The sequence below is a fragment of the Babylonia areolata genome, chromosome 35, assembly GCF_041734735.1.
Source record: "Babylonia areolata isolate BAREFJ2019XMU chromosome 35, ASM4173473v1, whole genome shotgun sequence".
NCBI classification, from domain to species: domain Eukaryota; kingdom Metazoa; phylum Mollusca; class Gastropoda; order Neogastropoda; family Buccinidae; genus Babylonia; species Babylonia areolata.
Genome location: NC_134910.1, coordinates 19,246,910 through 19,263,425, shown reverse-complemented (window position 1 = coordinate 19,263,425; position 16,516 = coordinate 19,246,910). Strand labels below are relative to the sequence as shown.

Below are 16,516 nucleotides of genomic sequence, written 5' to 3'. Positions count from 1 at the left end.
GGACTGGTGAGGCGGGTGGCTAGACACCCTTATGGAGATCCATAAAAGGGCGTCGGCTCAGGAGAGCCACCGACGGCCATCTAGCTCCACTGTGCTGTGTGCATGCCACACTCAGTTGGCCCCCGGGGTGTGTCTACCCATGCATGCGAAGTCTAGATCCGGCAGAATCTGCGGAAGAAACCTATCGGTTCAACGGAGAGGAAGGCGGCTACAGCAACGCACTGTGGAGTGCAGAGAGCAAGATGAGACACCGAAAGGATATCTTGGTCATCCACTGCATCCGTGCTCATCCTCCAGTCATCTCGACTTCGTCTTGCCACTGGAAATTGGTGGACCCGGACGAGAGAGTGAGGTCGACGTTGCGCAACTCCTCTTCACTTTAAACAAACTCATCGCGCAAGTCATCAGTCATCCAAAATGACCTTTCATCCTTCATCACCCCCAAGTCCTGTGGCGACAGGCGAGCGACGAAACGACAGGTGTGGGTACACTGGCAGCCGTCTGAGCGTCTGAGCAGCCCTCTTTAGGAATGCACTGCTCACCTCCCTGGCATGAGGAAGGGGCTAGAAAAGGTGCCCTAAAAATTGCCTGCTCCATATCACCCTGGCCAGCATACCGCGGCTGGCGGGGACCCTACATCAGCGGTCGAAACAAAAAGAAAGAAAAGAAAAAAACAAGGATCGTTCCTCTCACCATTGGTGCTTGGAACATAAGGACTCTCCTGGACAGAGATAACACGGACAGACCTCAAAGGAGAACGGCACTAGTTGCATCCGAACTCGCCAGATACAACACTGACATCGCAGCCTTGAGTGAGACTCGGCTTGCAGGCGAAGGCGAGCTCTGTGAACGGGGATCTGGTTACACCTTCTTCTGGAGTGGACGAGGAAGCGAAGAGCGACGTGAGGCTGGCGTTGGTTTTGCAGTAAAAACAGCACTTGTCAGCAAGCTAGCTGGAATCCCAAACGGAGTCAACGATAGGCTTATGACCATGAAACTCCCACTGGCATCTGGCCAGAAGCACCTCACCATTGTCAGTGCCTACGCCCCAACCATGACCAACCCGGATGAAGTGAAGGTGAAGTTCTACGAGGGCCTTCACTCTGTCATTGCTGCTATCCCTAAAGCAGACAAGCTCATCATTCTTGGGGACTTCAATGCTAGAGTTGGCTCTGACTACATCTCCTGGGGTGGAGTGATTGGAAAGCATGGTGTGGGCCACTGCAACCCAAATGGATTGCTTTTGCTTCAGACCTGTGCAGAGCACGAACTGCTGATAACCAACACAGTTTTCTGCCTCCCTACCCGTAACAGGACATCATGGATGCACCCTTGCTCAAAGCATTGGCATCTCATCGATTACGTCATCGTCAGGAAAAGGGATAGGCAAGATGTACGTGTAACAAAGACCATGTGCGGCGCCGAGTGTTGGACAGACCATCGCCTTGTAGTCTCGAAGCTGAATATTCGAATCCAGCCCAAGAGACGCCCCCAAGGCCAGAAGGCTCCAAAACGGCTCAACATCACTAAGCTGAATAACATCACCATCAAACAGTCCTTTGTGGAGCTGCTGGAAGATCATCTGGAATCTGCCTCTCTGGACAACCAGAATGTGGAGTCTGACTGAAGGACCCTGCGTGAGCTGATCTATAGTACAGCTTCAGAGACCCTGGGACCCATGACCAGAAAGCACAAAGACTGGTTTGATGAAAACTGTGATGAAATCAAGCAGCTTCTGGATGAGAAACGCCGTCTGCATCAAGCCCACCTGAGCAACCCAAAGTCCACATCAAAAAAGGATGCGTATGATGCCATCCGCAGGACTGTTCAGCAAAACTTACGCCAGATGCAGGATAAGTGGCTGAGTGACAAAGCTGATGAGATCCAGGGATATGCTGACACGCACGATATGAAGAGGTTCTATGATGCCTTAAAAGAAGTCTACGGTCCCACATCCTCAGGATCATCCCCCCTCCTCAGTGCAGATGGGAATACCTTGATCACCGAGAAGGAGAAAATTCTTGAACGCTGGGCTGAGCACTTCAACAGTGTCTTAAATCGCCCTTCCTCCATAAATGATGAAGCCATAGACCGTCTCCCACAAGTCCCCATCAACGAAGCACTGGACATCCGCCAACACTTCTTGAGACCCAGAAAGCAGTCCGTCTGCTATCCAGTGGCAAAGCACCTGGCTCAGACTCTATACCAGCAGAGGTCTACAAGGATGGAGGCACTGTGCTGACTGAGAAGCTCCATCAGCTGTACTCACTCATGTGGAAAGAAGAGACGATCCCCCAGGATTTCAAAGATGCATCTATCATTCACTTGTACAAGCGAAAGGGGAACTGGCAAGCCTGTGATAACCATCGGGGCATTTCCTTGCTCTCCATCACAGGCAAGATACTTGCCAGGATCCTACTAAACCGCCTCACAGCACACCTTGACCAAGGTCATTTGCCTGAGAGCCAATGTGGATTCCAGAAAGAGCGCGGAACCACCGACATGGTGTTTGCTGCAAGGCAGCTGCAAGAGAAATGTCAGGAGCAAAATGCTGATCTGTTCTCCACCTATGTCGACCTCACTAAGGCCTTCGACACCGTGAGTAGAGAGGGACTGTGGAAGATCATGGCCAAGTACGGATGCCCTCGGAAATTTATTTCCTTGGTCAGCCAATTCCATGAAGGCATGCAGGCTCGAGTCCAGGACAATGGCAAAACATCTGCTCCTTTTGCTGTCACAAATGGTGTCAAGCAAGGCTGCGTCCTGGCTCCGACGCTGTTCAGCCTCATGTTCTCTGCAATGCTTACTGATGCCTTCAGAGATGGCGATGTTGGAATTGGCCTAAAGTACCGAACAGATGGCAAGTTGTTTAATCTCAGAAGGCTTCAAGCAAAAACGAAGGTTATGACAGACATCATCAGAGACTTTTTGTTTGCTGATGATTGTGCCCTCAACGCTGGATCTGAAGCTGACATGCAACTCAGCATCGACAAGTTTGCCACTGCCAGCAGGAACTTCGGCCTTACCATCAGCACGAGGAAAACTGAAGTTCTCCATCAGCCAGCCCCAGGGAAACCCTACGTTGAGCCCAACATCACAGTCAACGGTCAGAGACTCAGTGCGGTGGAGCGGTTCACATACCTTGGCAGCACACTGTCACGAAATGCGACCATCGACGATGAAGTGAACGTCAGGATTGCAAGAGCAAGCGCAACTTTTGGCAGACTCAGTGCAAATGTCTGGAACAGAAGAGGCATTAGTCTTGAGACCAAGCTAAAGGTCTACAGAGCAGTAGTTCTCCCCACACTACTGTATGCCTGCGAAACTTGGACAGTGTACCAACGACATGCCAAGAAGCTGAACCACTTCCACACTACATGCCTCAGGAAGCTACTGAACATCAAGTGGCAAGACAGGACCCCAGACATAGAGGTGCTCGCAAAAGCCACCTTTCCCAGCATCTTCACCATCCTGATGCAGTGCCAGCTTCGCTGGGCTGGACACGTGGCGCGCATGCCAGACCATCAGCTGCCCAAAAGGCTCTTCCATGGCGAGCTGCAACAAGGGAAGAGATCACACGGAGGTCAGAAGAAGCGCTTCAGAGATACTCTGAAAGTCTCTCTTAAAGCGTTTGATATCAACCCTGACTCCTGGGAGGAATCTGCAGTGGACCGTGACAAATTGCGTGCTGCTGTGCACAAAGGCGCCAAGTTGTGCGAGGCCAACAGGACTGCTGCAGCTGTTCAGAAGAGGCAGGCCAGAAAGTCACGGGCAAACAAGCTCCCTGACAATGATATGCCTGTCTTTGTCTGCCCCAACTGTCAGCGAACATTTCATGCGCAGATTGGACTATTCAGCCATCTGCGCATTCACAGATAGATTCATGAGCATCCTCCCCCCCACCCCACCACCACCCTCCCCCCATCCCCCAGCTGGATGACAACGATGGTCATCATCGATGTCGATGGACACACCACCACCATCAGTGTATGTGGTGCATGGGTGAATGCATGGATGTGTATGTGTGCGTGCATATATGCATGTGTGCGTGTGTGCATGCATATGTGTCCATATGTGTGAGTACCTGTGTGTGCATGCATGCACATGTGCACACATGTGTATGTGTGTGTGCAAATGCCTGTGTGCATGTGCATGAATGCCTGCGTATGTGCATGTAAGTGTGTGCATATGTGTGTGTGTGAATGTGCATGTGTATGTGTGATTGCTTGCGAAGGTGTGCATGTGCATATGTCTGTGTGCATGCTTCCTGTATCCAAGCATGCCAACCGCATCATAATGGACAAAAAGACTTCTGATGACACATAAAAACGTAAAGGATGCACTGCAAATTCAGCAACTGGGTTCCTAAGACATTCTGAAAATATCTGGAACAAACATTCCAACAGTGAAAATCTTAAATGGAAGTTTTTCATTCTGGGACCCCCAAGTACCATGATAAAATAGTCCCTGAAATTTTTAACTGACCAGAAGCCCTGAGAAGTGTTTTTACAGAAATCAAAAAACTTCAACACTGGCAAAAGGCTAAATCATTCTTGCTGTGTTTGTTGTCACTCAGCAGGTTTTGAATGAAGATAGCACTTCATGTCACGTGACCATGCAGCATTCTCTTGATAAACGTCAACTTGACTGCAATATAACAAGATGGTCAGCACATCCAAGGATCCACTTAGATATCATTAGCACAGATATAGAATGACCTTTTCTGACAGGAATGAGGTGATTATCTGTAACACTGTCTAATATGAGACATAACCGTCAACCACTCCTGCTATGAATGTTACAGAAAGAATATTATCTATTACTCGTAATATGAAACTTATCTGAGTTACTCTTACACAAAAAGATTTTTAAAACAAGAGAGGCAAGGCCTTCAAGACTCACTTGTGATAAATTAATTCCCCTAGCATTAATTACAGAGTAATTTCCCTTTTTTACTATCTGCACCAAAACGTTTGCAAAATAAATAAAAATTCCATGCCTAGCAAAAGGAGTTCCTGTTTGAACAAAAAATGATAATAATGACTCCTCTTGTTGTTGTGTCAGAATAAGAGGTCAAAGTGCCAAGTTTAGAGAATACAAAAAATATAAATATAACAGTAAATGCAGTTTGCATATAATTAGGCTTCTTTTTTATTTTTTTTGTGCCCATCCCAGAGGTGCAATATTGTTTTAAACAAGATGACTGGAAAAAACTGAATTTTTTCTATTTTTATGCCCAATTTGATGTCAAATGAGAAAGTATTTGCAGAGAAAATGTCAATGTTAAAGTTTACCACGGACACACAGACACACGGACATACACACACGCACACACACACACAGACAACCGAACACCAGGTTAAAACATAGACTCACTTTGTTTACACAAGTGAGTCAAAAAGGAAGCTCCATTCTACCAGACACTTTTTTTCTTCTTTTCAGTCTGTGAAGAGTCAATTGGGCGCCATACAGAATTGTCCACCACATTCCTCCATATCTGTTGGTTGTGTGTCTGGTTCACTACACACTTCACAATGCTTACATTTCTACTATGACAAACAAAAAACAAAACAAAAAAAGTTTTGAAAATAGGGTTCGAATAACAAGATCTTTGCTCTACAGTTTTTGCAAGTACACACTTGCACACATTGGAACACTAATTGCATCTTGAGTAACACTGGCGGACTTATCCTTCTTGCAAAAGGAAGTTAGCAAGACCAAACGTCACATATTATTTGTGCACCAACAAGTATGCACAAACACCTACACAACAGAATTACCAGAGTGAGAGGTTCTGAGAGAAAGAGTGGGCAAGGGAGAATACAGTGTTTCAATATTGTTGCTGAAAAAAAAAAGTTTACCTTTAGGTTTATTTTTTTCAAAAAGCAAATTGTCTTCTAAACTGTAAGTTTGGTGGCAGGTGTGAAAAATAAAGACTTTTCCAGACGCAACAGGATACAACATTTATTTCCATGACTTTTCCACACCTGGGAAAGGTCTTTATATTTTTCAAACATTTCTTCCTGACTTCTATGACTTTGTGGGAACCATGAATTTCATACAACACACACCTGTTTTCACCTGTGATCAGGGTTTGAGGACCCATCTCAGGATGGTGTTGTGTCCTGGGAAAGACACTTTACTCTGATTTTGCTCACTCCATCCTGGTGTGAATGGACACCTGACTTCGGTCAGGGAAGGTTGAAACAGCAGAAGGGAACTGGGTCTAGCCTTGCTATGCTGAACCCTAAACACAGTGGATATGAATTCACTGCTCCTGTAGCCAGAAAAGGCTTTGGGACCTTTAACTTTATACTTTTATAACACTTGGAGGCACCTCCCCCCCACCCCCTCTCCAGTCCTGCAGAGCGTCACCTTGGGGCAGAGGCAGCAGGTGGTCAGTGACCCAGGTCAGGGTGGCCACCAGCCACCCCATCAGGGGCAGTTGGTATAGCTGCACCACTGTCAGCCCCACCACCGCCACACTCAGGTTCCACAGCGATGTCGGCCATACCCCGTTACGGATAAGGTTCCTGCAACACAACACACACAGGTATCATACAACCACAAAGACAATGTACCATGTAGTGCTAAAATTAGACAATGGACCAGGTGAGATCATGTTGCAAGGAATGGAGGGACTCTGCCTGAGGCTGCCGAGGAAGACTGCCAGCAATAGGACCTGAAAAATGGGTGCATGTGACAAACTGTTTAGGGATGTCAGGGAAGACTGCAAGTAGCAGAATACACACAGGTCATACAGCCACCTTTATTTTGTAAGTAAATGTCTCCACCCTGGATTCAGGGACTGACTCCCATAGCCATAGACTAATGTTTTGCAACATGACTTTGCAAAGTATGGAGTTCTATAAATATCATTATACTTGAAATTACTTGTAATATGGCTTCTGGTAATGCACAAATTGCACAACACTGTATCATAATATTTTTTGTCATGACAGATTTCTGTGTGAAATCCTGTCTGTTCTCCCTGGGGTGAGGGTGTCGCCACAGAGCATCAACACCCTTTTTTCCTTCTCTTTTTCCTAACAGCCAGTGAATTTATTTTACTGTCAGAGTTGATTTTTCTACATAATTTTGCTAAGGACAAGGGTACGCTGCACAAGAGACCTCAACAGACCTTGTTTCATCGTCTCATCAGGTGTTGTTGTTTTGTGTTCTAGTATTTTGGAAATTTTACATTATATCTTGATGTTGTGGCTGAATCAGGTTGGGTGTGGGGCTTCTGATCCAGTGTTAGAGTCTGAGGCCTCATTTCACCGTGGGGTTGTGTCCTGGGGAAAGGCACTTTACTTACTCACTCCACCCAGGTGTTAATGAGTGCCTGACTTGGGTCACAGAAGGTTAAAGTGGTGCGAGAGGAGGATTGGGCACCCACCTTCCAATGCCAAATCTCTCAACAGTGGATAGGATTTATGAATTTACTGCCCCCATGGCTGGAAGTGTCAGAGGCTAAGGAACTTTTAACCTTTAAACCTAATTTTCAACAGGAATCAGTTTCACATGTATATATGTACCATGTTGGCAATGTCAGTTTCACATGAATGTGCCATGTTGGCAATGTCTTAGAATGGTTTATGAGCTGACAATTCAAGCAATTAGATCATAAGTGTAAACAAGGCCCGTGGCTTGCATGCAACTGATGCCACACTCATACAAGCATGTGTACACACACAAAAAAGAATTAACAAGGCATGTGATGTCAGAGAGAATACATAATTTATTCATCACACAACAGCAAAGCATGTGCGTCATAATACAGTTATGATCTTCCAAACCTCAAGTTCTGGAGATTTTCCTGTGTGTGTGTGTGAACACATGTATGCATGTGTGTGTGTGAATGTATATGTGTGTGTGTGTGTGTGTGTGTGTGTGTGTGTGTGTGTGTGTGTGTGTGTGTGTGTGTGTGTCTTGTGTGTGTGTCTTGTGTGTGTGTGTGGAGTTTTTACCCTTCCCAACTCATCCTGCTTCTGATAATGATATTCCCCTAACCTTTCTCTCCCAAGTTCAACTGATACCCAACTTATCACACTCAAGTCTAAACCTGCTTGATCTATCTCTCTCTCTCTCTCTCTCTCTGTTTATCTGGTCTGAGCAGACATAATTTGACCTGTCTGACTTGTACCTTTTGAAGACCACCTATATTCACTTCTAGGGTACGATAGCACCCATCAGAGACATTCACGTTTGTAATAGTTCATTATAGTGATACTATATTCTATTAATCCACATGTCTGATTATCGGAACATGGCCTGAGTGCAAAGTGATGACATTGTCACCAAGGGGGTAATAAAATAGGTCCCTGAAATTTAGGAAACTAAAACTGGAAATTAACTAGCCGCCGTGGCGAAGTGGTTAGCGTCGCGGACTGACGGCTGGGAGGACGCGGGTTCGAATCCCAGTGGAGGTGGGTTTTTCGGCCCGTGGCCGGCTCCTACCCAGAGTTGAGTGTGCTGTGGGCTTAAATGGGGAGACTGGGACCACACAGTCGAGTGTCATCCACTTCAAGGATGCGTCTTTGGGTGTGTTACTCTAATTACCTGACCAACACTGCAAGTGTCTGTATCTCTCGGGCCTGGTTAACACTGGGATATCATTATGACAGGAAGCGTAGAGTACAGCCTTGTCACGCAGTCCCAAACCAAAATGGACCTCCATAGCAACATCGTCATCATCATCGTCATCCTCCTCCTCCTCCTTCATCGTCATCAATATAAACAAAATAGTCTCAAAGTCTGTGGCCTTTCATGCCCTGCTCTCATGGTGACCTCAGTTTTGATACCCCTCCACTTCCGTGCTTGGGGTGAGTCCTGTCAATGTCGTCAGTGTCGGCAGATTCATGGGGGGCTATTGTTTGAGGGATGTGGTGGCGGTCTCCACTCTGGGAGGGACGCTCACTCAGTCTGGCTCCGCAAATAAGCCATTATTGTCGTTAGTAGGGGGCTTAGTAGGTGGTGTCCTAAGTATGTTAAAACAGAAAAGACACCACTGAACACCACCGAAGTGACTCAGCAGCAGTGCAGGGTCTCTTCTGGTGTGTGGCCTCCTGGCGATCTAACATGGATGGTTCCCTGTGGACTGCCGACGCTGGAACTGCAAAGGACGAACCTGGGTGTGGCCGTGTATGGGGGAATCTAAATGAGCGGCGTGGGAGTAATGCCACTGAAACGGTGCAGATGATGGGGCAGCAAAAAACAAAAAAACAACAACAAACAAACAAAAAACTGGAAATTACCTACCACAGGTAATTTTGCTTCAAAATATGCATAAAGCTTAAAGACAGATGTCTACATGTCCCTGAATCTAGGATACTAACAAGGCAATGTCACTCCAAAACATACACGAAAAAAATTGAAATTAAAACAAGTCCCCAGATTTAGGATTAAAAAAACAACAACAAAAAAACCCACATAATATCCCTTAAAAAAAAAAAAAAGTGCACTTGTGTAAACACTGATGTTAAAATTGGTCCCAGAATCCAGGATACAAAAATAGCCAGTTGGTGAAGTGATGACACAATTTGGAACAAAAGCAATGACATCAGAGGTCAAGGTCAAGCGTAAGTGTGGTGACAGGTTTCAGAGGGCAACGTGATGGCATGTGATTTGCTGATAACTGATGAGCTGCTGCGTGATGATGGGAGATAAACAAACAGTAACCAGCACGCACTGGACTTTGGAAGTGTGGAGAAAGGACAGTAAAATGGAGAGGGTGTGGGGGAGAAGATGTCATTTTGTGTGAGTGGAACTGGAAGGGAGGAGGGGGAATGAGACTTGTGTGTGTGTGTTTATGTGTGTGTGTGAGAGAGAGAGAGAGAGAGAGAGAGAGAGAGAGAGAGCTAGCATGTGAGAGAGAAATATAGTGCAAGAGAAATTGTGAGAAAGAAAAAGAGAGAATGTGTGTGTGTGTGTGCAACAGTGAGAGAGTGTGTGTGAAAGATCGAGAGAGTGTTATGCAAAAGAGAGAGAGAGAGAGAGAGAGAGAGAGAGAGTGTGTAGACGTGTGTGTGTGTGTGCGTGCGTATGTGTGTGAAAGATTGCGAGAGTGTGTGTGCAAGGGTTTGGGATCTGATCTGCTCTGGTCTTGTAAAAAGCCACTTTCAAAGAAGGCAAAAAGCCCTATTGTTATGTGTCAAAACAAATTATTTTAGTAACGAAAGAAAATTATCCAGTATCAAGTCTAAAACATGTTTCTTTATATCTACCTGCATGCTCTTCCTCAGCTGTTACTCAAGGTTGCATACCAATTATATAGAACTTCAGGACTGTACAATAGGTCAGCCAGGGTGACTCTGTGTATGTGTGTGTGTGTGTGTGTGTGTGTGTGTGTGTGTGTGTGTGTGTGTGTGTGTGTGTGTGTGTGTGTGTGTGGATGTGTGTGTTTGTGTGCATGTGTGTGCACACGTGCACATGTTTGTGTGTGTAAACTAATAACACACACACACACACACACACACACACACACACACACACACACACATATGCAAGCATGCATAAATAAGTGTACTTTTAAGCTTGCATGCATGCAGAATAAATTTACCTTGAACAAGTTGAAGTAACTGTGCAGACATGCTCAAGCCACACAAATTCGTCATAATTTAAGACATCATTTAAAATTGCATAATTACAGTCAGAAACAAGACAGAGCTCACTAAATGCAATGAAAAGAAACACAAAACATGAGGAAAAAAGGTTTTTCAACATATTTCTGTGGGGTGTAAATTCACCAAGACTGACTCAATAATACACTGTGACAGGGTCCAAACTCCAAACAGTTTGTGTCAATAATGATTATAATAATTTCTTTTAATTTTATACAGCACTTTAATACAAGTTCAAAACGCTTTACATATCCAGTATTAAATGAATTGAATAAACAAACAAAATGCTATGGCAACATATAAAAGAATCATAAACAGTCATAAAAGCACAATAATTAAAACTATAAAAACACAATTCACAAGACTAATGAAGAGATACCATTGTATCTTCAGGGGTTTATATTGGCTATCAATGAGGGACTTTTAAACCCACACCCCTAACCTTATATATATATATATATATATATATATATATATATATATATATATACAACAAAGACTTTTCACATTTCTTCACCTCCTTTGTGGAAAACAAAGACATGTCACAGGGTCTGGGTTGATTATTCACTGAAAGTCCAACTCTCTCTCTCTCTCTCTCTCTCTGACCTTCAAACAGTCACATGGGAAGAAATAAAAGTTGAATGTGTGGCAATGAGCAGGGACGGAGGGACAAAGATCTTTACTATGTCAAGTCTTGCCTTGCTGCTTTGTCCTTAATGTGTCATTCAGTTTTTTGTCTGTTTTTTTTCCTTCCAGGAGTACAAAAAAAATTATGGTCAGGGAAATTCAAATAAGAGAAAAGAGGGGGGGACAGCTACAATATAACTAAGTACAAATAAGATGTTTTGCAGTTTTACATGCATACCAAGATTTTCTTTTTATGCATTTTATTTTTCAAAATTATATATCATACTTTTTGTCATGTTAGACTTTGTCAGCACCAACTTGCAATGTCTTAGTGTGTGCCTTTCCTGAATCTATGATCAGGATTTCTAACATACACAGGACCAACAGCAATAAATGTTTCTGTGGCTGACAGTGATAATGATACTGATTCCGACAGCAGCAGTATGTATACACTATACAGTCTGTATTTTGGAATTCAATGAAGTTATCAAAAGTAAACCAGCAGCCTCAACCCCCTTGGAACTGGTCTTCCCAAAATCTGTCTAAACCAGCCACCCTGCCCCAAGAAAACGGAAATTAATGTGCATTTAAACTTATCTCTCTTTCTCCTTCTTCCTCAGCCTGAAATCTCAGATCCACCATTGGTCACATTTTTGCACAAGATAAAAAAGCAACTGTTTTTAATCCCACCATTTTGGCAGCCACATTTCATCTTCAGGGATGATGTCTAAATATGACACCAATGTGCACGTTTTGTTTTAGTGTCATACATCCCACCAGCTTCTTCTGTGAAAAAGATTTTTTTTTTATGCATGCATTCACTCGAAAGACCTCAGTTTAAAATATCAACCAAAGGACTTAGAGGGGATTAAAGTCTGCATAAATGTTAACTCTCTTCAAACCTGGGTATTTTAAGTGAGAATCAAACCCCAGACCCTGGAACAAGAATCTGACATGGCTAAACAGGCCCCGTGGACTTTGCTAAATCTGCATGAATACAATAAATGTATTAAAAATTTAATATATACACACACACCAAAAATACATTCATTTATATTACATAAATATATGGAAAAGAAGAAAACTTGGGTAAGCTGTTACAAAATATATCTTCATATTAAATCCTGTTACTTATACAACAGTCTAGCTGACCACAACAGGGCTATTTCAATTTTTCAGGACTTGGAATCCCTCTAACCCAGCTAAAGATAAACCAAACAGTGCTAAAACCAGTAAAAGGTCTATTAAAATGACATTAAAAAGACCAAACCTATCATGTCTTGGAGTTCTTCAGTCATGGTAAAATCTAAATTGAGTTAAAACATTCACTTCCTTCAGGAAGTTGAGGAACTGAAAACAGCACCCGGAGGAACTTCTCAGAACAAGGTCTTCATGGAGCTGGCTGTGAAATGTTTGTGTTGGATATCTTGTGTTGCTTTGTATTGTACTAATTAATTTTTGTCACAGATTTCTTTTTCCTGCGATTATTTGTATCTGTAATCTGTAATATTGTATTGGAGTATAGATTTTTGTTTTTCTACTTCTATGTCCTCATGTGCTCATGTGGTATAATGCATTATTAAATATGTATTGTCTCATGCGAGGCGCTTAGAGTCCATTATATGGGGAGTTTGCGCCATATGAGTACAATATATTATTATTATTATTATTTCTCAGGGAGAGCATGCGACAGTGCGATGCCATCTCTTTTCTTGTTCTTTTTTCTGTCTAAAAGTGTATAATTTATTTAACTGGCAAAGTGGATTTTTCTACAGAATTTTATCAGTATTATATATATATATATATATAAAACTTTTGTTGTGATAGGTTCTTTTGAACATGAAATGCATACTGCACATGGGACCTCAGTTTATCCTCTCATCTGAGAGATTAGTACCCAGATCACCACCCAAAACTTAATGAAGGGGTGGGTAAAAATCCTGGTCCATATGAGACTTACACCCATAGATATATAGACACTTCCTAGCCAGGTGCATTACCTCCAGGCCACCATTCCACTTCTTGCTGAGGTTCCTTTAAAAAATTAAAAAATAAAAAAGGCAAGAATGATCTGTAGTTTCCTACAATAGTAGATAGGTTGCTTGTTCTAGGCTAGAAATTCCCAGATATCATGAGATAACTTTTAGATGTCCTGGGGACAAGTACATAAAAATAATAAATCTACTTGTCTCCCAAATTTCCACTTGCCCTCCCTAAGTAATGAGACAGTTAATAAGTAAAAGTAACAACCACTGCACCAGTAGTGTAATGACAAATCAGGACATCATTCATTACAAAAAGTATTAAAAAAATTACAGGAAACCGAAAACCTGGCTGGGGTTTGAGGCTGAAAGTGTTGAAGTGAAAAGGGGGAGATAGGAAGTCTGTACTGAAGCTGACTGCTCATTCACCTTTCATTGACAGTCAGAAACAAGTTGCCCAATGGACAAGTGGAGAGAGCATTTCCACCTAGTTGTCCTGGACAAAAAGATGGGTGAGTATTTTGAACCCTGCTGCCGCAAGTAGCTGTGCATAATAATAGAACTCCACTGCCAATAGACTGTGAATAGTGGCCCCGGCATGAGGAGGAGTGACAGATAAGCTGTAGGCAAGGGTGCCAGCATAAAGATCAAAGGGGTGCAGATGTAACAATAATATGCACTGTGTGCCCTTTTGATTACCACTGGTTTATCTCTTCTGGCTGATGTAGTACACATATAATGATATATATATATAATATATATATATATATTATATGTATTCTTTTTGCTTCTTCTGTGTTGTCTTATTCATGAGTACTGTTCACTCCGTCCAATTCAACTTTTATGCCAATTCAAACTGTTTTTGTTTTTGTTTGTGCACTGAATCTTGTGCAGAGACAAATCAAAGTGCTTTCACATCAGTCATACACACACATGCATAACTCTAAAACTGAAGAAACTGAAGACAAGGAAGAGGCAGGAGAGGGAGGCTACCTTGGGAAGAGGTGGGTTTTAAAGCCAAACTTGAAAGAGCTGAGTGTGGAGACCTGACCAAGCGAAAGAGTAAGTTCATCCCAAATGCAAGGTCCAGAGACAAAGAAAGAATGGCCTCCAACAGTGGAGTATTTGAATCTGGGTATGCGTAAACAGAGTAGATCCGAAGCTGATTGTAGAGAGTGAGATGGAGTGTAGAGGCGAAGGCAGCCACAAAGACAGGGAGGGACAGATTTGTGAATACATTTATAACATTGAGTGCTGATCTTATACTTTATTCTGTGTGAAACAGGGAGCCAATGGAGATGTTGCAAAAGAGGAGTGATGTGCTCAGATCTTTTCTTTCTAAAGGATGAGACAGGCAGCACAGTTTTGTATGCACTGAAGAAACTGAATGGATGAAGCAAGCAAACCAGACAAAAAAAGAGAGTTACAGAAGTCAATGCAAGCAAGCAAACCAGACAAAAAAAGAGAGTTACAGAAGTCAATGCAAGAGAAAATGAGAGAAACGACAAGTCTTGATGTTGCGTCGGTGGACAGATATTTCCGAATGGAACTGATGTGTCGCAATTGATGGTAGCAGGACTGACATGTCTGACTGATAAATTTTTGCATGGACAGTGTGTTGTCAAAGACAACGCCAAGGTTCCTGACTGAGCTGGAAAGAGGGATGGATGTACTGCCAAGTTTGATTTTGTCAGGTGTGATGGAAGAGAGTTTTTGTTTAGTTCCTATGTAGTATGACCATTGCTTTGGTTTTGTCTGCATTAATTGTAACTTATTTAGAGTCATCCAGTTTTTAATGTCCAGGAAGCAGTCAGATGTTTCTTGCAAGAGCGAGAACAATTTTTCAGGGGTATCCTTAAAATGAATTCCAAAGATTGTTCACTAAACTGACTCAGCAGTGGTGCAGCGTTTTATCTGATGTGTGGCCTCCTTACATCCTAACACTGGCATGCCCTTCTTGTGGACTGCCTGCTTTTGGACTGTTTAGAAGACAAACCTGGGTGTGGCTTTGGGGAAAGAAAGGGGTGGAGTGGGGTGCAGCGCCACTGAATGGCAAAATGGCAGAACAATTACAACAATCATCTATGGATTCTCTGACTATGCAGTTCAGTAATTGATTAATGCAGCTGAAAACAAGTGACATTGAATACTGCAGCCAAAAGCAAGCAATATTGATCAATGCAGCCAAAAGTGATGCTCGTTTCTGACTTGGAAAAAGAAATATTGATAAGAGTTGCTATCCTTGGTTACCATGGAGACAGACTTGAGTTATGGAGGCAGATAGGCATTAAGGAAAGAGCACAGGCAGCAAACTGCAATGTCTGTTTGTTTAATCCAGACTTATGCCCTTCAGTTTCTCTCTCTCTCTCTCTCCGTCCCTCTCAATCAGTTTATACTATCTGTAAGTGAGTGATTCTCTGTGTGTTTGTGCATGTATGCATGCATGTGTGTGTGTTGTGTACTGTGTACAATACAAAACATCCAACGTAGTCTGTGCCCCCTAGTACCCCCTCCCCCTCCCAACACCCCCCCCCCTCCCCATCTCCTTCCTGATTTTTGTTTGTTTTTTGGATTTTTTTGTTTGCACGGTAGAAAAAGGTACGGTACCTGACTTTAGTTGGGGAAGGTTATAACAGCAGGAGGAGAGGATTGGACCCCACTATCCTATGCTTAACCCTAGAGTCTAGACACAATGAACATGAATTCACTGCCCTGATGTCATAAAAGGCTTTGACAGTATGAGGCCTTTAACCTTTATTCTACTGCAATGTGAGTGAACCATAATTATATCAGTCATTCTCACTTCATTGAAATATTTTACAAGAAAACCAAAAATAGGCTCACCCTTGCCATTCCATCACTGATACACATTACACACCTTCGATTACTACCTCCCTCCCTTAGTCTGTTATAAGGAAAGAACTGCTTCTATTTCTGATGTTCTGTTTAGAGGTGATTGGTGTCTTGCATCATTCTGATCATTTATACTGCATGAAAGAAGGGCCATATGTTGTCCTTTTTTTTTTTTTTTTTTTTTTTTGGTCTTTGTTTTAAATTCAGTTCTCAGTCATGAATAAAAGTTTGTTTAAAAAAAAAAAATTTAAACTTCAAATCATAAACCCATGTTGAAGTTATCAAATTATAAAATAATGAATTTCAATGTTTTATTAACCTTTTTTAAAATCAGTTCATTATATATATCTGGCTCTGTGAAGTCACATGCTGTCTGGAGCCTGGTGTCTGTAGTGAGTGGTAAATGGACAGTAAGCAAATTCAGTCAGGGTG

At 42.9% G+C, this 16,516-nt stretch overlaps 1 protein-coding gene across 1 annotated transcript in view; it reads right to left on the bottom strand.

The window, feature by feature from the left end:
- The window catches only part of LOC143277745 (carnitine O-palmitoyltransferase 1, liver isoform-like), a 58,890-nt gene that overhangs the window by 40,676 nt on the left and 1,698 nt on the right, over window positions 1-16,516 (bottom strand). The window contains exon 2 of the mRNA XM_076582648.1: window positions 6,376-6,533. Coding sequence (XP_076438763.1) covers window positions 6,376-6,533 — 158 coding nt within the window. The remainder of the gene's footprint in view (window positions 1-6,375; window positions 6,534-16,516) is intronic.